The sequence below is a fragment of the Bubalus kerabau genome, chromosome 18 (genome assembly GCF_029407905.1).
Source record: "Bubalus kerabau isolate K-KA32 ecotype Philippines breed swamp buffalo chromosome 18, PCC_UOA_SB_1v2, whole genome shotgun sequence".
Taxonomy (NCBI): Eukaryota; Metazoa; Chordata; class Mammalia; order Artiodactyla; family Bovidae; genus Bubalus; species Bubalus kerabau.
This window is the reverse complement of record NC_073641.1, coordinates 68,487,808-68,508,920: the sequence shown is the minus strand read 5'-3', so window position 1 is coordinate 68,508,920 and position 21,113 is coordinate 68,487,808. Positions and strand designations below refer to the sequence as shown.

General features: G+C 52.9%; 1 protein-coding gene across 4 annotated transcripts in view; it reads left to right on the top strand.

The window, feature by feature from the left end:
• The window catches only part of TENT4A (terminal nucleotidyltransferase 4A), a 41,390-nt gene that overhangs the window by 14,254 nt on the left and 6,023 nt on the right, over positions 1-21,113 (top strand). For all 4 annotated transcript variants that reach the window (XR_008704669.1, XR_008704668.1, XM_055554490.1 and 1 more), the window contains exons 2-9: positions 11,176-11,299; positions 12,063-12,109; positions 12,953-13,073; positions 14,036-14,143; positions 15,233-15,361; positions 17,468-17,681; positions 19,546-19,672; positions 20,658-20,758. Coding sequence is in view for 2 of the 4 variants with exons in the window: in XM_055554490.1 (XP_055410465.1) it covers positions 11,176-11,299; positions 12,063-12,109; positions 12,953-13,073; positions 14,036-14,143; positions 15,233-15,361; positions 17,468-17,681; positions 19,546-19,672; positions 20,658-20,758 (971 nt within the window). In the remaining 2 variants the exon portion in view is untranslated. The remainder of the gene's footprint in view (positions 1-11,175; positions 11,300-12,062; positions 12,110-12,952; positions 13,074-14,035; positions 14,144-15,232; positions 15,362-17,467; positions 17,682-19,545; positions 19,673-20,657; positions 20,759-21,113) is intronic.

Genomic DNA, 21,113 nt, shown 5'->3' with positions numbered 1-21,113 from the left:
AGGTGTGCCACACAGCGTTCTCTGGGGAGAGGCACACACGGTGTCTGGCGTCGCTGCCCAGTGGTCGGGGACGGAGCAGCTGGCTGGGCAGAGGTCTGCAAGAGGCGGGGGGGCGTGCTGGGGAGCGCAGAGGCTCCAGGGGGCTCTCGCAGCAGCACGGGCAGAGACACGTGAACCTCGGGTTCCTGCCAGCAGGTTCCGTGTGGGCTGCGAGGCTTGGGCTGGATGCCAGCCTCTGAGCATCTGTAAGGTGGGAGGGGGAGGGCTTCTGAGGGTTGTCTCGTAACGTGTGTCACAGGTGAGTGGCCCCAGCAGGCAGGTGAGCGTGTCAGTTCCTGTCTGCCTAGTAAGAATACTGATATGATAACATTGCTAGTGAATTTTAGCAGTTTCTAATTTGGGAAGATCTCCTGGAGGAGGAAATGGCAACCTGCTCCAGTATTCTTGCCTGGGATATCCCATGGACAGAGGAGCCTGGTGGGCTGCAGTCCACGGGGTCCCATAGACCCAGACACGACAGAGCACACATGTGACATCTGCATGTAGCCTGAGTCCCACCGGGCACAGCCCTCTGGCAGCAGCACTGTTGACAGGAGCCGGCCAGCGGGGAGCCAGTCGCAGTCCCTGGTATGGAGTGGCCAGAAAGACCAGCAGGGGTGGTAGACATCCCCTTCCTCACTGGTCCCCTCCGGTCAGTCATCCACGTCTGCAGAGGTGGTTCTGGGCTTGTAGGTTGGCTTTCTTAGAAGCCCTGTCTCTCTGCTAATAAGCCAGTGACCTGGGTGTACTTTAACCAGAGCTCTAGGGCTGCACGGCGTTGGAGATGAGCACAGCAGGAGGCCCCTGGGCCCCCAGGGTGCCGGGCAAGGGCCCAGCCAGAGGGAGCGCGTGCGTGGGTTTGGCCTTAATGTGAAGGCTGAAGGCGGCCCTCCTGAAGAGAAGTGAAGCTCAGCAGTGTCTGACTTTGGTCTTTGGAGTAAAGTCAGTCACTAACCCTGCATGGGGACGCTTTCTCTTGGCTTCAATTATAAAAGCAGTACAATAGTTCCTGAAGAGATTTGGAAAATAAGGAAAAAAACGACCGATGCTACTTTTCTGTTTTTAACATAGTTCTCTCTTATTTTTTAATGCTGCTTTAAATGTGTCACAAATGGGTCATTTTGTATGTTTGTTTAAATCTAACTCTATATAAATGGCTCCTCCTGTCTCAAAAAGCTCTTTTAAACAGTTTTTCAGGATGGAAATTAATGTACATTGTTTTTCAAATAACTAGGAATAGATACACACACCTTCTCACTTGTTATAAAAGCCTGTTGTGCATATTTCTGCCTGTGTCTGTGTGTTGGGTGACTTGCTGAGCGTGATTCCCCAGCCTGTGGCTGAAGGTCAGGATCATGAGCTGCAAGGCTGTGGGTTTGAGTCCTGATCAAATAATATTTGCCTAAAAGACTGTAATGGCACCCTGTCCCATCATTTTATAGCAAATACATGGTGAAAAAGTGGAAGCAATGGGAGATCTCGTTTTCTTGGGCTCCACAATCACTGTGTACAGTAACTGCAGGTATGAAATTAAAAGATGCTTGCTCCTTGGAGGAAAAGCTATGACAAACCTAGACAGTGTATTAAAAAGCAGAGACATCACTTTGCTGACAAAGGTTCATATAATCAAAGTTTTGGTTTTTCCAGTTGTCATGTATGGATGTGAGAGTTCCACGATAAAGAAGGCTGAGTGCCAAAGAATCGATGCTTTCGAATTGTGGTGCTGAAAAAGACTCTTGAGAGTCCAAGGAGATCACGGAGAGCACGGAGATCAAACCAGTCAATCCTAAAGGAAATCAGTCCTGAATATTCACTGGAAGGACTGATGCTGAAGCTCCAATATTTTGGCTACCTGATAGGAAGGGTGGACTCATTGGAAAAGACCCTGATGCTGGGAAAGATTGAGAGCAGGAGGAGAAGGGGGCGACAGAGGATGAGATGGTTGACTGGCATCACTGACTCGATGGACATGAGTTTGAGCAAGCTCTGGGAGACAGTGAAGGCCAGGGAAACCTGGCAGCCGCAGTCCACGGGGTCACAAAGAGCTGAACCCTAACTGGCAGCTGAACAACAACAAAGACTACTTGGGAGACACTAGTGAAAATGTGGGCAATGCAGACAGTACTGTGCAGTCTCCCAGAGTAGTCCTCTTCTTAGACTCTTAACCGTATTGCTGCCCAGAAGATTACCCAGCTTACCTTCGTGAGTGTAAGCACATCTGGAAATAGGACAGAAGATGTAGCTGTCTCCATCTGAGAAATGATCCAGCTTCTGGAGCCAGGAGCAGGGCTGGGCAGTTCCCTCTGAGCCCTGCGGCCTGAAGGGCCTGTGCTGCGACTGCCATGCAGGGCTGGGTGGCGGGGTCCCGAGCTGTTGCGTGTGGCTCAGCCAGGGGTCTTCTTGGCACTGTTTGCCCTGGCAGCCCCTTGGCTGTGAGCTCCTCCAGACTGTGGGTCCTGGAGGGCATGCAGGCTCCTCAGGACCCCAGTGTCAGGAGGCTGAGCCCCGCTGGTCATTTGCGCCCCGTGACGGGTTGAGGACTTGCTTAGTGAGAGGGAGTTCCTTGCTGGCTTACTCCAGCTGGTGGCTGTGGTGCATCCCGGCAGAGCGATGGTTCTGAGCAGTTGTAACCACCGGAATCTCTGCTCACACGTCTGTGAAATGCTGAGGTTGGCTTCGTCTTGGTCTGTGGGAAGCTCTCAGGTGTCTTACCAGTGTTTTCTGTGTAGAAATCATGTTAGCATGTCTTTTTTGTTCTCGCAGTGGGTTTGAGAAGACATGCCTTAAATTAACTGCCTCTGCCATGATTAATTAAGAGCTTCTGATATCTGACCTCTTGCTTTCTTCTGTGAGGAAGAGGAGATGGTTGTGATTCTTGGGCCACTCGGAGCCCCAGGGCCCTTGGTTGGCGTGTGCAGTATGGTTGGGTTTGGTCTGCCAGGGGGGAAGAGGCGCTTCCCCTGATCTGCACAGAGGCACCTCTGCTTCCCTTCAGTTCAGGTGTTTGGACGTCGGCTGCACGCAGTTCTGTGTGAGTCATCCCAGGACAGATCTCTGAAGGGAAGGAGAGAGAAAGCTTGCTTTTAAAAAAAAAAATAATAAAATTATTTTTGGCCGTGCTGGATCTTTGTTGCTGAGAGAGTGCGTTCTCTCGTTGTGGCCAGCAAGGGGCTACTCCTCGTGGAGCGCTGGCTCTCAGGTGCCTGGCTTCTGTCATGTGGTCTACAGGCTTAGTTGCCCTGCTGCATGTGGGGTCTTCCTGGACCAGGGGTCAAACCCATGGGCCCTGCATCAGCGGGCAGATTCTTAACCACTGGACCACCAGGGAAGTCCGAAAGCTTGCTTCTGCCAAGAGCTGAATTTGCATGGACCTGGGTGACAGAGTTGACGATTCCTGAGCTGCAGAGCCTTCTGGCCTGGCCCTCTTGTTGTCCTGGGTTGGCCTTGGCCTGGCCTGGCGCCCCAGGGCCCCCCGTCCGTCACTACGTCCTCCTCCTCCTCCTCCTCCAGTCACTCAGCCCTCAGGACCCTCCCCTGGCAGCAGCTCCCCTGGGGCCTCCCTCTGCACTCTGGAGGCTCCACAGCTTCCTGCAGCGCTGTGCTCTCAGGAAGCCCTGGACACAGGTGGGTGCTGGCGGATGCAGCGAGGCCGAGGTGCGGCCCGCAGGCGGGCAGTGGGAGCCCTGGCTCGGCGACAACCCAGAGCGCTCTGGAGGCACACGGGCTTGTGGTTTCAGTCTCCTTACACTTTTGAGCTTAGGTTAAAAAGTTAACCTTTGACGGTTTCATTCACGGTGTTCTAAATAGTTGGTAGAGATAGTAATTGGTCTGTAATATTATTTAAAAATAAATGCAAATGATTTGTAATTAGCTCACTAACTGTGTTTTAGAAAGGATTGTCCACCCCCAAAATAGAAGTCATTTGGTCATCCCCTGCAGGTCTGTCTGTCCAGGAGCCTGTGCTTTGTAGCCACGGTGGGTGCAGGCCTGTCTGTGCCGTGGGTGGTCGGGCACCGGGCTCTCGCTGTAAGAGCATTCAGGTGGCTTGAAAATCTCCTCTAAGACTCCAGAGGTTCACTCCAGATCTTTACACCAAGGTGCTGTTGGTGGCAGAAATGCAGAGCGTGAACATTGTGGAGCTGAGGGAGGGCACTCCGGTTTCTGAGAAACCACTGGCTTATCAAGGCTTGTAAGGAGAGCTGGAAGGAGTGGGAGAGGGAGAGAATGAGAATACATCAACAGTGGAAGATGGCTTCTAGTAAGTTCTTTTGCCTTTTTCACTGTAATCAAAAAGCCTGGCTTTCCACAGGCATTTGGAATTGACCAGGTTCATGGAGGGTGTGAAAGGGAGGGTGACTTGTAGTCAGCAGTAGGGGGGCCGTGGGGGTGGGGGCTGGGGCGTGGGGAGCGCGGGATGGGCAAGTCAGATGACTGAGTGTCCGAGAGCGCGGCGCTCGTGGGCTTGGGCGCCGAAATATCCTGTCACCGAGCTGGAGGAGGTCGTATTCATTCATCTCGTTTTTCTTCTCCTGCTAAGCGGTGAATGAAGTCTGACCTCTGACCGTGGCTTTCCTTGGAAAAAGCCACGGGGATCTCACATCTAGGGGAACAGGCAGCCCTCTGTGCCCCCCCCTTGCAGACCTGCAGCAGCCGCGCCACTGGGCCTTCCCGTTTGCCCCGCCCCTGCCTGCACTGTTTAAGCACGTTTCGCTGTCCTCGCTTCTGGTCCCTGTGGAATCGTCTCCTGCCTGCTGCGGTGCGTCGCCTGTCCTCTTGTTTGAGTGCAGAGATGTCTCCATGGAGCCACTCGCAGACTGTGCCGCGCTGGCAGTGGGAGAAGGAGCCTCTCTGCCTGGGGCTGGGTGCCAGGGCCCCGGGCTGGGGCGGTGCTGCTGCCAGGCGCCCCCTTCAGAACCAGCCAGCCCTCGCTGGCTTTGGTTCAGATTTAGCCAATGTTGGAAGCCATGTAATCCTGCCAGCTCAGCTTCTGCAGGCGAAAATCCTCCTCCTGGAATGGGTCATCTGTTCTCATGAATAGCTGTATCAGCTGTGAAATGACATAGTTTGGTACCCAACTTAATACTCTGTCTTCTGCTCTTTAAAAACACTCATTGACTTGGATTTCATAAATATGGACAGCAGCCATGTATTTACTAAATAGATACTGAAACAAATGCAAAAATTCATTTGGCTAATTAATGTACTACAGGTACTAAAAATTGAAAAGTCGCTACCTTTTGAGTGGGTTTGAACTCTTACAAGAGAGTGATTGTAAGAAATGTCTTTTCTCATTTTTCAGTGAACCTTATTTTCTAATACTTAGATTAAAAGTACATTTTTAAATAATGCTTCAGAAGCTTGTTTTCTAGCAGTTCCTTAATTAAAATTCACCGAAAACTCTGGTCTCACCATTTTCGTCTTCCTTAAAATAGCCGGGAAGGGCATCAGTTCAGGACTTGCTCCGTTGTGTTGTGTCTGTTTGAGATTCTTCCGCCCTGACTGTTGAAGCCGCGTGTGGTCTGCATGACCCGTCGCTAGGGCTGGAGTGTGTCAGAGCCCGCCTCTCAGACACGACGTGAGGCTGCCCTCTAGTTCCTCCTGTGCACCTGCCAGCAAGACTTGCCACCACGTCCCAGCTGACGGCACCTCTCCAGAGGCTAGAGCTGCCCCCCCACACAGCCGTCCCGGGCTCCGCTGCTCGTGGGGCGACCCCTTTAGACCCTGCGGTGGGCGGCAAGGACACTCAGGTCTCCTTAGCTGAGGGTGAGGTCTGTGTTGTGAAGAGGTTTCTGGAGTTGATTCTCCACCTCATGTCTGCAGAGGCACAGTCAGGCCTCACACCCCGTGACCCTCTGTGGCTTTCTCTGCCTCCCCATGGTGCCTTGTGGCCAGCTTCTAATTCACGTGTTCCTTTGGATTTGAGGTGCCATTACTTGCAGGAACTCGACCCATTTGAAATTGAAATATAAACTTCATATAGACAACTTTCTGTTCATTAGCCAGCTTAGAGGTGTACTGTTATGAAACATGCTGTGAAGAAAGAAAAATACTTAATTCTGAATTGGTTTGATGCTCAGCCATTGATTGAAAGATGCATCCCAATTTTAGACACATTGAAATGTTAAGGGAAAAAAGTACGTTTTCGTGATAATGGAAGAATAATAGTCTTTGCCCTATTACAAGTTACATCAGTTACTTGGAAAATGCTCTAATCAGGTACCATTGTTTACCAGGGTCTTGTTGAGCTGTTAAGTCACAGTTTTGTGAATGTAGCAGTGTGTGTGTATATAAATCATATCAAGAACCATAACACTTACTTTTAACAGTTGTGGTTCAATGCTGTCTGAGTCTTGGCGACCCCAAGGACGGTAGCCCGCCAGGCTCCTCTGTCCATGGGATTTCCCAGGCAGGAGTACTGGAGTGGCTGGCCATTTCCTGTTCCGCTTTTTGTGTTGTATTTAGTGTTATTTCCGGATGTTAAATACAATTAGTGGTGTAATGAGCACACTCATGAGTGAACTTGTATGTGCTTCCTCAGTTGGGTTTCTTCTAAAATGCATCTTTTTTCCCTGTCACTTTTTAAACATTATTATTTTTTTAAAATTATACATAATTTAAATTATTTTTTGGCCACACCATGTGGCATGTGGGTTCTTTGTTCCCCAGTCAGGGACCCAAACCCACACCCCCTGCAGTGGAAACTTAAGAGTCTTAACCACTGGACACCAAGGCAGTCCTGTTCACTTTTCAATTTATACGTAGATGAGTACATTCTAATAAACCCCCAAATTCCAGCAGCACCCAGGTGTCTATAGAGTAGGGGGTGGTCACTCTTGCCAGCTTGTTGATCACCTGGAGGAGGAAGCCCGGTGGCCTTGGCTTGTGGCCTCTTGGACCTTTCCCTGAGTTACATGAACACAGAGCGTGTGTGTGTGCGTGTGTGCGTGCGCGCGCGCGCCGCATGCCAGAGCCCAGGTGTTTCAGGCTCAGTGAGGGAACCTTCGTTCAGTCAGACCCGTGATCAGCTGACCCCAGGGTGTGAGGTTCAGTCTGAGAGTGCCTTGGTCTTTCTGAACAAATTCTTCCTGTTTCTGCCACGTGCAGCTGACAGTTTACATGCCACATGGTTTTGGAGAGAATTTCTTTGTAATGACTCGGCTGTCTCAGTCTTTGAGATTGTCGTGTTTGTGGTGGAGTCTGGAAGTCTGAGGTAGGTCCCTTTGATTTTTCTTCTGTTTGATATTTTCATTTAAAACTTTACCTCTGCCTCTCTATTACGTTTTCAGATGTAGAACGAGGCAGGAATCTGCCTTCTTTTTTTTTTAGCTACTGTGTCAGGATTCCGTTTGCAGAGAGGGAAAGTCACAGAGTGATGGTTCCCTGACCCCAGAGTGCCAGGACCAGGGCAAGGGCAGGCGAAAGGGCTGTGGGTACACCGCCCTTAAACTCTCTGAGAAGGCCCTTGGGGCTTCTGTCGGGGCTCCCTGGTACCTGTAGGAGCAGGAGGTCCATGATCTTTTAAGCGCCTGGGCCCTCCAGGTTACCATCGCTCTGGCCGGTTTTGCGATCCCGCTTCTCTGATTCATGATAGAGGAGATGGTCCCGCAACGGTCACAGCATAGAAATTTCCTTGAGAGGTGTGGGAACGGGTGACACTGGCCCCAGGAGACACGACTAAACTGCATGCTGATGCGAGACTTGAGTGTGGTTTTTACGCAGAGGTCTTGTCAGCTCTGAGACTCGTTAGAGGTTTTGCTGCGTGAGAAGAGAACAACCATGCTCATTTTCATTCTTGAGTAGAAAAGATCAAACCTCTTCCTGGCCATAGTTCTGTAAACCCTTTGGAGAACTGAAGGTGAGCGCGTGTTCACTCTCGGAAGCGGTGATCGTCAGGAGGCCCCGCCGTGTGTCCGATGCTGGTGTGGTCGGCACCGCTCGGTGTGGGAGTGTGCTGTCCCGACCGTCACAGGTCGCGTTTCTCAGACTGATGGATGCTTCTTGTGGTGTCAGTTCAGTCTCTCAGTCGCTCAGTCGTGTCTGACTCTGCGACCCCGTGGACTGCGGCACGCCAGGCTTCCCTGTCCATCACCAATTCCTGGAGCTTACTCAAACTCATTTCCATATTGAATAACAGCATCCCAGCTGTTTTATTTAGGACTGTGTACCTTTTCCTAGGATACTTGGCCGTTTAAGTGACTTGTACTCATGCATTGAGTTATCCAGTGCAGAAGTCAAACACCTTCTGGATGCTCATTTTTGATGACATTGTATAGGGAAGGCCAGGTCTTCAGTGATGAGGTCGTCAGCAAACTATGTATTTGATCAAAACGTGATGGATCCCATGCGTATTGATGGAGTGCCTGCTACAAGCCAGCACTGAGACAGGCCGTGAGCAGGTGCCCTGTCCTGGAGGTCGTGTTTCCCTGGCCAAGCCAGACTCCTGGCCACCCCATGCCTAGTGGGGGCGGGGATGCTGCTCCTCCTGCCCGCAGGCCCTGTGGGGCGGCTCTGCCTGGCCCCCAGCCCTCTCCTGCCCTTGGAGCTTCCTTCCTCTCAGGGTTCCTCCGAGAGCCCGAGCCGGAGGAGGCAGCTGCAGGGCTTTCTGAATCTCTCCAGATGGTTGTCAGACCTTGTCGTGTCTTTCTGCACCGACGGGGCCTCCCATTCCAGAGCCACAGTGGTACCTTGAGGGGCCCTTCCTGCCCAGAGGAAGAGCCCCAGGGTGGACCGGAGCCTTCTTGTCCAGCCAGGCCTCCGGCAGGATCCCTTCTGTTCCCAGAGGCCAAGCAAGCAGCCTCTTCCTGACGTGTGCTACAGCAGTCGCGAATCTACAGGTGCGGTGCATCACGCATCTCAGACACGCATTCAGTGTCTCACGGCGGAACAGGACAAGGCACGTCAACAGCCGTCTGACGCCGCCGCCGCTCACACACAGCCCTGCGGGCAGGCCCCGGGAGGCTGAGGGGTGGTGGCGTGTGGCTGTGTCTCGCGCGACTGTCCTTTCCACTCTGTGGTGGCATCTGGGGGGTTGGAGTGGCCTGTCTCCTGATGCTTTCACATGCTGAATGTGTGGAACGTGAGCTCGGATTTGACCACATCGGCTCTGCTGTTCTTCTTCCAAGTCTTCCTGCCAGTTGCCTGGCTCCTCCAGGCCCGTGTCCTCCGTCAGCGTCTCTGCACCTCTGTGCTCTGCTCTGACCCACAGCGCTGAGCTGCAGGGGAGCCTGTGTTCCTGGTGCTGGGTGGGCCGACTGCTCACCGAAGGACGGGTGACCCAGGGGTGCGCGCGGCCTCCTGGCAGGTGCTGGGGGCGAGGGCTGACGTCCTTGCCAGCAGGAGGGTCCCTGGTGTGGTCACTCACCTGGCACGTCTGGTCATGCTGATGACCGTGCTGAGCTCGGGGAATTGTGGCTCACAGCTCTCGCGACGTGCCATCTGAGCCACTGGAACGGTTGCGGGAAAAGGCTCAGGATGTTGTTGGCTCTCAGTCATTGTTGAGATGATAGAAGCTTTACCCCCTAAGTCTTGGAAATTTGATCGCTGTTTTGGTAAAATTATTGCATTTCAGTGTGGTGTGACTTACTATCTTTTCTGATTGACTAAAAACTGGACTAATGGCTTAAGCAGTAGCAGCTTGGGGTGATGTTTTGTTTGGAAAATTAGACATGGTGGGCTCCAAGTTAGGTCCCTGGTCAGTGGTGGCCTCGCCAACACTGCCGATGCGCCGTGAACAAGGGTGCTGAGGGTTTGTCTCTCGCTCCGCCCTGTCGGGGCTTCAGTGGCTTCACGTCGCTTGTAAACTGAGTCCTAGGACTGTCAGCGCAGGTGGGCTGTGGGGAGGCACTCCTGCGGGCGAGAGGGCCACAGCTGCTGTGGGCCGAGTTGGTGGAGGACGAGATGTCAGCCGTCTGGCCTCACTTTCGTGGCTAGGCACCAGATGGCCCCGTCAAGTCGTGCCTGCTCTCAGGTGGACTGTCTTGCTCACTATTGAGCTGATGTTGATATTATTACTGAATGAATTTCACTTTATCTTCTTTTCCTTGCTGCTGCTGCTAAGTCGCTTCAGTCGTGTCCAACTCTGTGCAACCCCATAGACGGCAGCCTACCAGGCTCCCCCGTCCCTGGGATTCTCCAGGCAAGAACACTGGAGTGGGTTGCCATTTCCTTCTCCAATGCATGAAAGTGAAAGGTGAAAGTGAAGTCGCTCAGTCATGTCTGACTCGTAGCGACCCCATGGACTGCAGCCTACCAGGCTCCTCCATCCATGGGGTTTTCCAGGCAAGAGTACTGGAGTGGGTTGCCATTGCCTTTTCCTTACTAGTAATCAAACTTGGAAGGGAACCAAGTAGATTTCTGGGAGTAGGTTATTTGCTCCCTTATCTTTAATCCCGCCAAGTTACTGAGGGTGACATGTCTTCCTTCCAGCAGAACGATGACCCTATGTTGCCCGCCCAGGGGACTGGCAGAGAAGTGACTCTGGGGGCTGGTGTATGAGGTGGCTTTTGGAGCCCGCCAGTCTCTCCTCAAACCACTGCTTTTTATTTTATATCTTTGTTACAAACGAAGGAGTCGGGGAGGGCTGAACTGACTGGTGTCCCTCACACCTTGGTCGCTGGCTCCCGAGTCGTGGCCTGGGCCCTTGTTGCTGATCCAGGGAGTTGTCTCAGTGGGTCGGGCAGACCTGGCTGCTGAGACTCGGGCCTGCCAGGCTCCTGAGGTCAGGTGTCTTCTCCTGGCCTGGCCTGTCTCAGAGCCTGCTGTAAGGGCGCCCCTGGGCCTGGAGCACACCTGGCTGAGGTGAGACCCCTGGGTAACTGGGGTCCCTGCCCTGCCTCCGTTGGGAGCACCCTTCATCTTCTCAGTTTCTTAACGTCAAGTCACTGAGACGTTTCTTTCAGATAAGACGTTAGATGCCAGTCGGAAGCTTTGGTGCGATGCGCTTGTGTTACTCTGGGGTGCTGAACCATACTGCATCCCCACAGAGGGGTCATCTCACCCTGCACTCTCAAGAGGAAACAAGAAACTGGATTTTAAGTGGCCAGAGATACGCTTTAGTGTCAAGCTGATCTGATAACAGAGCGAGACATGTGGTTGCATCTAATGGTAACTCCAGTGTGTTTCTCTTTTGTCCGCTAGACTTCACGAGGAAATAATTGACTTTTATAACTTCATGTCCCCTTGTCCTGAAGAAGCTGCCATGAGAAGAGAAGTGGTGAGGAGGATCGAGACCGTGGTTAAGGACCTCTGGCCGACGGCCGATGTGGGTATATGCGCCGTGCCGTGTCACTGCGGGCACCCTGTCTGCAGGCCTGTGCAGACCCGGCGGGCTGGGCCCCCTGCTGCGGTGCTGGGAGGGCGGCGACCTCACCTGTAGACGCACGTGCCCCTGCTGAGGGGGACCCCGGGAACCCGGGCTGGGGGTAGGGCTCTGCTCAGCTCGCCACCCCCCAGCCCCACTGGTGGTTCTGAGTTTCTGACGTCTTCAAGTGTGAAGACTGTCTGCCTTGGGGAATTTTTTTTTTGGAATCTTGTGATTATTTTCCTTGTTTGTAGTTTACCCTAAGATAAGTTTACCCCTTCCCGCATCAGACTGCGTAGCAGGGTTCCATTGTGTGAACCTTGGAAGTGTTTGCTTGCAAACCGCTTCCCCAGTGAGTGAACCACATGTGCTCATGGAGGCGTTCCGTGGGCCCTGGGCATGTGGGGGGCAGTGGGAGATGGCCCTCTGGTGCCCTGGTGTCCCCGTCCCCACCGCAGCAGTTTCATCCCTGCCCTTGGGTGCCCTGGGACAGAGCGCTGTGCTGTCCACAGCCTGGACACCAGCGCTATGCGGCTGTGGGCGCTGCAAGGGGCTGTTTCGTCCTTTGATTCTGAGCTTTGGAGAATTCCTTTTGGGGTAGGCTTTTAACTTAAGGCTTGAGAGGATGCTGTCCAGTCAGTGGGGCCCCGGGCAGGAGCCGAGTGAGCAGTGGCGGCGGGTGCTGCCCGCTCGTCCCGGGTCTGAGCGGCACCCTCTGTTGCAGGTGCAGATATTCGGCAGCTTCAGCACCGGTCTCTACCTTCCCACCAGGTGAGCGCCCACTCTGCACAGATGAGGATGTGGTGGATGAAGCTGGGGCCAGGGGGTGGCATCTGTGTGCGTGCTGAAGGTTGAAAGCAGCTTTCTTGTGTGCAAATCTGAGGCTGGAAATGTAAGCTAAAGGAAAAGGCTGCAGAGCACAGGGGGAAAATTGCAGGAAGCAAACATTTACTTTACTGTTAGGATCATTGATTGCTTTGCCTTTTTCCTCTTGCACTTACTGGGATGGGCTGCAGAGAAGATGAGAAAGGAGGGGATGGGAAAGATGGGAGCCGTGGAGCAAGTGCAGCAGAAACAGTCTGAGCTCTTTGGATGCTTTTGAAAAGTTGCTTTTACATCTTAATGAAACTTCAAGCAAAATTGCATTTGAATAGGATTTTGTGAGGATTTTTAATTGATAGAAAACATCAAACAGGTCTTTGCATTTTAAAGCCATTCTCCAGCGTTTCCTCATAAAGGGTTTTTTAATGTCTAGTTTTACGTGCATCATTTTATTAAAAACTTGCATTCTGCTAAGCCAGTTTAATCCTCGGAGACTAAAGAGACTGCAGCCTCAGGATTTTTGGGGTGGCATTGGCGAGGCTGGTGGGGAGCTGGATCCACCGCAGGTGTCCATATGGGAGGGCCAGGCCTCCGCAGTCCCCTTGTGGTGTGGCGAGTCGGTCAGCGTCTGCTCTCCACCTGTTACAAGTAGTTCACAAACTTCGTTTTCTCTCACTAAGAGGGAGAGGCTGGTGGGATGATGTCAGCCCTGGAAGCACTGTGGGCCTGCAGCCGGTGTGTTGCCGTGCAGACAGGGGAGCAGGGGTTCACGTTCGCCTCTCTCCTGTCCAGTGACATTGACCTAGTGGTCTTTGGGAAGTGGGAGCGCCCCCCACTGCAGCTGCTGGAGCAGGCCCTGCGGAAGCACAACGTGGCCGAGCCAGGCTCCATCAAGGTCTTGGACAAGGCGACGGTGAGTGCCGCTGCTGGGTGCCCCGCCCGAGCAGGGGGCGCACGGCCACCTGCCGGCAGCTGTGGGGATAGCTGACACGGTTTACGGCTGGGACTGGTTCTGTTTGAAGACTGCTCGTGTGAATGTGCTCGTGTTGTTTTGTAGTTAGGGTTTCTAGCTGACGGTATGTTTAGAGACTGTCTGAAGTGCATGTTGTACTGCAAACACTGAACTCTGCAAACACTGAGCTCTTTGGATGCTGGTTAAAGCATGACTTTAAAGCACGACTCTTTAGTCGTGCACTAAAATATACGACTGGGTCATCCTTTGTGAAGCCGTGCAAGGAGGGGATAATCATACCCGAAGCAGGGCACATTCAGAGGCTGCCTCTGTGGAGAGTGGGGCCCAGTGATCAAACCACGGCATTTATTACATAGAAAAAGTTACCATTTGCCAAGTTACACTTCAGAAAGAAAAACTTGCCTGGTCCTTTCCTGTTCCAAAAATGTCCACATATGAAAAAACATACTTCCCTCAGGCAGAAGGTGGATGACCAGGCCTCGCTGGTGTGTGTGTCAGGGTCTGTCCAAACCCAGAGCTCTGCACAGCCTAGGAGCCCTGTATCAGCGGCCTGCTCCGTGATGCTCCTCAGTCTTGGCCCCGCCCCTCCGTGGCCCCACCCCCTCTGTGGCTCTGTCCCTCGTGCCGGGTGGCTGCTGGCCTCTGAGCAGGCATCGGTGTTTACATACAGAGCAGCCAAGGGGGCTCAGCCTGACTGTTGAGCAGCCCCCAGAATGTGAGTTTGGCAGTGTTACTACTAGCTTCCAGGATTGGGGGTTTAGCCTATGAGTATGGGGTGTGTGTGCGTCAACTCCTTTTGTGTTTAAGGAGAAAACCCTCTGTATAACTTGGGAAACATTTTGATACCTGACCATAAACAATGTTGCCTATTAAAGCAAGTTCCCCAAATTAAATCTCTGCAGGTACCAATTATAAAACTCACAGACCAGGAAACGGAAGTTAAAGTCGACATCAGCTTTAACATGGAGACCGGGGTGCGGGCAGCGGAGTTCATCAAGAATTACATGAAGGTGCTGTCACCGCAAGTTAGCATGATGCAGATAAGGGGCTTGTTAAGTTGGCTGACGTTTCCCTTATAAATCTTGAAACCTTTAAACTAATGATAATCTTTAATGAGAAAGACAGTTACAGATGGATTTACCTTAGAGTGTTATTTCTTTGGAATTACATAGCTGTTTCGCAGCTTTGCCTTCCTTTCCTAATAATTTTAGACACTTGCGTATCCTTATAGAGATCCTTCTAGTTATTACACAGTGGCCATCCCTGCAGCTCGTTGTGCCTGATTTGCAAGTTGAGTACATCATAGTGGAGCGTAGGTTTGCTTTCTCTGGGGTTGGGGGGAGGTCTCAGTGCCTCAGGATGGGAGGTGTTCCTTGAGCTGAGGGACTCTGGACTCTGACCAGGTGTGTGGTGCAGTTAAGCGGTGCATCCTTCCCCATTCAGAGAGCTGCGTTTTCTGGACCCTGCCTCTGCCCCCAGTTTGAGGCCTCGCTCCTCGGGAGCCGCTCACTCTGCAGTCAGGCTGGTCCGCAGAGTCCCCTCTGCTCCAGCAGAGCTGGAAGCGCGGCGGAGGTGGCCGAGCCCCTGCACCCCTCCGCAGATCCGGTCGCCCTACTCTCCACCCTTGTCCTGCGTTTGGCAGTGTTGCGTCCTGCTGGCCTCCTGCCTCGTGAGCTGCCCACCCCACTGCTTGTCTCATGGGTGCCCCTGAGTGTGGGCGTTTTGCCTGCTGGTTCTGGGACCTTCCCTCGCCCACGGCTGCACCCACAGAGCCCTGTGCTCAGCGCCTGAGAGGGGGGCAGAGACTTGGAGGAAGCACCCGTTCACTCCCCGCGCCCCTGGGCCTGGGGTCTCCATGCAGTCCCCCCGTCTCAGCCGTGCTAAACCATCATCTGGGGAGGGGCCCCCAGCAGGGCCCTAGTGAGCCCCTCATGGATCTCTTCTCAGGCCCCCATGGGTGAGGAGGCCTGGCCTCCTCAAGCCTCCCGAGGAGCAGGACGAGGAAGTGAGCTTCTTGTCCGCACGTGGAGTCTGCCCAGTGTGGACTCTTCAAAGCCACAGTAAATAACCAGATGCTGTCTTTCTTTTGGAATTTGCAGAAATATTCGTTGCTGCCTTACTTGATTTTAGTACTGAAACAGTTCCTCCTGCAGAGGGACCTGAATGAAGTTTTTACAGGCGGGATTAGCTCGTACAGCCTCATTTTAATGGCCATTAGCTTTCTGCAGGTGAGTATGCTTTGTCTCAAGAACCCTTGACCTTGAGGCTGACGTGGGGGTCGTTGTTCCCTGGTGTTCTGACCAGTTGCTTCTTGGCTTCCAGGTCTTTGCTGTCCCTGCCCAGCTCTGTTCTGATGTAGTAGAAATTGACTTCTAATCTTGATGATGAAACTGTTTTGATCAGTACTTTTTTCCTTTGCATCTGTTTTTTTGTGTCTGTTGTAACTGTTAGAGGGCTTATCTCATTTTGTCAATCAAGTATATATTGACCTAACCCTGAAGAAACACTATGTTCAGAAAAATTGAAAGACATGCCTTGAAAGACAGTGAAAACCTTTTCTTTGTTCTTGACTGTCATTTATACTGAAAAATTTGTCTCAGAAAAAAAGTCAAGTCCCACATATGGGAAAAAAAAAAAAATAAGAGCTTTTTCCTGAGTGATGAAAAGTTGGTATTTTGTCTTTATCTGTTGCCCGTATTTTGTTGAGTAGCGTGGAAAAACCTATCAGGAAACCTGAGTATTAAAGGCTGTGCCGCGCTGATGACCTGTCCTTACGCTGCGTTTCTAACGTGCGGTCTCTGTGTGAATCGAGGCACGATCGTGCCATTTACACTTGTCAGCCCCTCTGCTATGTTCTGGCCGCACAGCGCTGCTCATCTGTTCTGTGTCTGTGGTGGTGCTGAGGGTTTTGTGTTGAGACTTGTCTTGGTACCGTCGGCACTGCTGATGGTGGAGCGGCTGGGCCCCGCGCCCTGCACCCCGGGGTCTCCTCGGCGTGCCTCTGGGGAGGCCCCGTGAGGGCCCACGGGCAGGTGGGGCTCTCTCTGCTGCTCCTCGCTGCGCCTCCCTCACGCTGCCCTTAGAGCCCTTCTGCCCGAGGTGTTGGGCCTTTTTTTTTTTTAGAACTAAGCATAAGCTGTGTCCTTAATTTATTTCCTCCCACTTACCTGAACTGTCCCGGCAGCCTTGTAGCGTGACTACTGCACACTCTCGTGATGCCGGGTGCCCGGCTCAGTGACCCTGCACAGGCTACCCGGGCCTGGGCGGGGTGGCCACTGTCAGCTCCACCCCCTTGGTGCCCGGCCCTTCCTGCCTCTGCGCTGTGCCCACTGCGTCGTCTGATCCATGCCGGGGCTCACGGAGGTCGTGGCTCACTTGCTTGGCCTGGGTAGCGCTCAGGCGGGGAAACAGAGGAGGGAGAAGGCCGGAGAGCAGCAGGACCACGGCACTGAGCCTGAGTGAGGGCTCCTGAGCCCGGACATGCCTGCAGCCTAGGAGCTGCGCTTGCACCACGGCCGCTGCGCTCTGAGCGCTTTCAGCCGCCGTGCTTCTGCTGGGACTTGGACTCGATGGTCCTCTTGCCGACCGTCACTGTCCAGCAGCACGGGTGGTGCTGTTTGCTGCGTCCAGTGGGATGGCCGCATGCGCTCGCGGGGCACTGGCAGGACCGGCAAGCTGAATGTTTGGTTTAACTTGTCACAGTGGGCCGTGCCCTCAGATTCCTGAGCCTTTTAATGACACTCAGGAGGGTCAGTAGACAGGGGCTCAGCTTCAGAATAAATCCATTAGCTGCTGCAGGGACAGGTGGAGTGGAGCTGAGGCTGAGGCTAAGCTGTGTGCCGGCCAGTGAGGCGAGTTGGCCGTAAATGCTGGCACAGAGCTGGTGGCCGTTGAGTTAGGCCTTTTATTCTGAGCAGTGATGCTCTTCAGGCTCACACTGCCCCCTGCTGGTTGCATTTCAGAATAACGGAATTAATACTAGAATCTATATATTTGCCTCCACCATCTAGGTGACTGAATTGTACAGAATATGGTCCACTCACCTACCACTGTTCGGGAATTTGGGGTTACTCAGATGTCTGTGTAGCAATGTGTGGCTTCTGAATTTCAAAGGATTGGAGTATAATTTAAAAATTCAGATGAGCAGATCTTTTTTCTCTTGAACACCCTTGATTGACAAGCGATCCAGGCTCCGGTGGTGCCTCCTGGCTGCTGGTGGTGGTGGGTGGACGAGGGCCCCTGACTGCGTCCTGGGTCGGCCGTCTGAGCTCACTGCGTGTGCGGTGTCTGCAGTGTCCAGAATCCACACAAACCAGGGTGCCTCGCTTTCACAGCTGCATCCGAGAATTGACGCCCGGAGAGCAGATGAGAACCTTGGGATGCTGCTTGTGGAATTTTTTGAACTCTATGGAAGAAATTTTAATTACTTGAAAACTGGTATTAGAATAAAAGAAGGAGGTGCCTATATCGCCAAAGAGGAGATCATGAAAGCCATGACCAGCGGGTACAGACCGTCGATGCTGTGCATTGAGGACCCCCTGCTGCCTGGTAAGGACCCTTGCTCTGCGCGGGCCCCTGTCTGCAGGCACTGTGCTCTGCCCGCCGATGCCAGCCGGGGAGCATTCACAGGCGCCCAGCCACGGGCAGTCACTGGATCTCGTGTAGAGTCCTGCTGTACTACTGGGGTCAGGGTTGGCACGTCAGAATTCCTTGTTAATACTTCTAAATAATTTACTGTAAAGTTGCAACTTAGTTTACTTTCTGTAATCAGAGAAATGTAGAAAGTGTGAATTAAGAAAAAAATTTCTGTTTCTTTCTGAATGGAAATGTATTACCTGTCCGTCATAAAGCATCTGTTTCCCAGAAGCTTGTCACATAGAAAAGTGAAGTGTGCCATAATCCCCTCCCCTTTTGCATGCTCTTCTCCGGTTTTCCCTGTGTGGATATTAACATTGAATATTGCCTCCTTATTGATTGGACGTGTGTGCTCAGTCCTGTTTGATTCTTTGTGACCCTGTGGACTGTAGCCCACCAAGCTCCTCTGTTCATGGGATGCTCCAGGCAAGCATACTGGAGCGGTTGGCATTTCCTGTTCCAGTTAACTGGATGGCATCACATAATACAGACAACTTTGCCGCTTTCGGTTTTACTTAACAGTAAACCTAAGAGTCTCTTCTGTGCGCAGAGGGAGGTTCCAGTGTAAGACTGGCTTCTTGCAGAGCCCAGGTTAAGGTGCGTTTCCCGCACCTTTGCTGGCCGTCTTTGAAATCTTTGCCTACCTGATAAGGCCAGGCATGTCCATTTTCACTTCCTGCACTTTCTTTAATGGCTGAGGTGAAACACATGGTTACTTGTCAGTCCCACAGGTGTCTGTGGAGGGTTATTGGGTGACACGCCGCTCTTTGTGGGTGATAAAGTCAGAGGCAGCAGGCAGCAGGCTGGGTGGTGAGATGGTCTGCTCCAGGTGCAGAGCCCCTGCGTGGTGTTTTGTGTGAGCTCACGCGCTTTGTCCGTCCGTCCACTGCACTGTCCTCCCTGGTTTTGTAAGGTCCTCTGTGGTCAGGGAAGTCTTTCTTTGTTGACATGTTGTACTTCTGTCTCTTGCACCTGTGTTTGGTATTTTTTATTATTTGTGTGTGTGCGTGTGTGCTAAGTCACTTTAGTCGTGTCTGACTCCTTCTGACCCCATGGACTGTAACCTGCCAGGCCCCTCTGTCCATGGGGTTCTCTAGGCAAGAATACTGGAGTGGGTTGCCATGTCCTCCTTCAGGGGATCTTCCCGACCCAGGGATCAAACCTGCATCTCTTTTATCTCCTTTATTGGCTGACAGGTTCTTTAGCACTAGCGCCACCTGGGAAGCCTTTTGTCTCTTGCATTATATTTGGTATTTTTTTAGTGTTTAGCTCCTTATATGTTTTTCAGCACCCTCAGATTTATGGTTTTTGTTTTGTGGCTCCTGGGGTGTGACATTTATTTCTTGTCTTCTGAAAGACTCTCCTCTGTGGTCGCGTGGTCTGTGTGGCGCTTTCTCAGCGGTGCATTTCCCTCCCCCAGGACAGGCCTCCAGCCCTGGTGTGTCCGCGTTTGGTCAGCTAAGTGGCCAGCAGTTCCTTTGTCTTCAGCGTTCGCTGAAATGTAATTGAAATAGGAAAACCCACACAGTTACTGAGTGGCTACATGATTAAACCTGGAAAAGAGAAAATGTTGGTGCTCAAGGATATGTTTCCTAAGAAAAACACCCCCACTTGAACTTGAGGAATGAGTGACATGTAAATTGAACTTGGAAAGTCTGCCGTTCCAACAAAGTCCGCTCCTTACCTGGACTCCCTTAATGACTTCAGTGCGCTTCATTTTATTTGCTGTCTGCAAATGCGAGAAGCCGCACCTCTGACACGGGCTCTCTCGTCTCAGGGAACGACGTGGGCCGGAGCTCCTACGGGGCCATGCAGGTGAAGCAGGTGTTCGACTACGCCTACATCGTCCTCAGCCACGCCGTGTCGCCGCTCGCCCGGTCCTACCCCAACAGAGACTCCGAAAGGTACCCCGTGCTGGGGCCGTGGCTCCCGTCGTTTGCCTCCACGGAGTTTGCCGCCCTGTTTCAGGAGAACCTGAGAATGCTGGGAAAGGAAGGCCTTTCAGGGGCTCAGGGTGGTCATGGTGGTCAAGAGGTGAAAGGTTTTCATTTAGAGAGCTAGGATTTTCCCAGGGTATTAGTTTTGGGGAGGTCATTTCTGGCTTTTAAAGCTGTAGAGTGTGATGCTTTTTTTCCGGCTGCCCTCAAGAGGTGGGTGTCGGGCCCTGAGGGACACGTCCCACCCCCAGGCCCCTCCCTGCACACCGGTCGGCCCTGAGGGACACGTCCTGCCCCCCACCCCCCTCCCTGCACACCGGTCCTTCGTGCCCCTGTTTTGAGCGCTCACTTTTCTGGTGTGCACTTTTACTGGTGAGAAGTGTTTCTTCCTGACCGCAGAGTATGTGCCCGTGGAGGTGGGGCTGGGATGGAGGGACAAGCTGAGGGGAAGTGAGAGGCAGGGGCGATGACTGTCACAGGAGGTTGCTGAAGCTGGGCCAGTACGTCCGTCCTCAGAGGTTATGGAGGACGCGGACTCGGAGGCCGTCTCGGTGGTGGGGGCACAGGGCTCTGTGGCTTCTGTCTCCTGGGTGTCTGGGGGCAAAACTTTGGGCCTGTTCTGGGCACTCTGTGTCCCCCGTGTGGTGGGAACAGGGCAGGGCCCCTGTGGTCACTGGGGCTGGGGCCGGCTTCCCTACCTGGCGGGGACTTCAGCGGTCCTTTGTGGACAGATGGAGGTTCCAGGACTTGTGCATCCCTGCCCCCACTTAGTATGTACCGTGTAGGTTTGGATTCAAACAACAGAAGTCAGCCGTAAGATTACCTTAGCTTGCCCCAGCTTTCCCTCAGCAGAGTTCGGTGTTAGGATGTAAAGTGGCTATTGGATAGGACGGTCGGCTCCACGGCACGCTCTGTGCTGCACTCACGCCCGCGTGCCTTTTCCCTTCCACAGCACCTTAGGGAGGATCATCAAGGTGACTCAGGAGGTGATCGACTACCGGACGTGGATCAAGGAGAAGTGGGGCGGCAGGGTCCACGCGCCACCAGACCCCGGTGAGAGGCCCCCTCCCGTGGCTCTGCACGTCCTGACGCGCTTGCGCAGCAGTGTCTGTCTTTTAGTAACAAACCATTCACACTAAGAAAGCAGCTTGTTTCCTGTAAGAGTTTAAAGCTGTAAGGTTTAGGCCAGTGCTGTGCACACATGGAAGTTCTGAAGTTCCCAGGAACTGCATTATAAGTGGAAAAAAGCAGGTGAAATTAATTTTAGTAGTCTGTTTTATTCAACTGAGTGCTCAGCATACTGTCATCTGAACGGGTAGTCAGCACCCAAAGCTGTGGGTCTCTAGCGCCGTGTCCTCCGCGTGCGGTGTGTGTTCACCCCTGAAGCGCCTCAGGGCCAGGCTCTGTG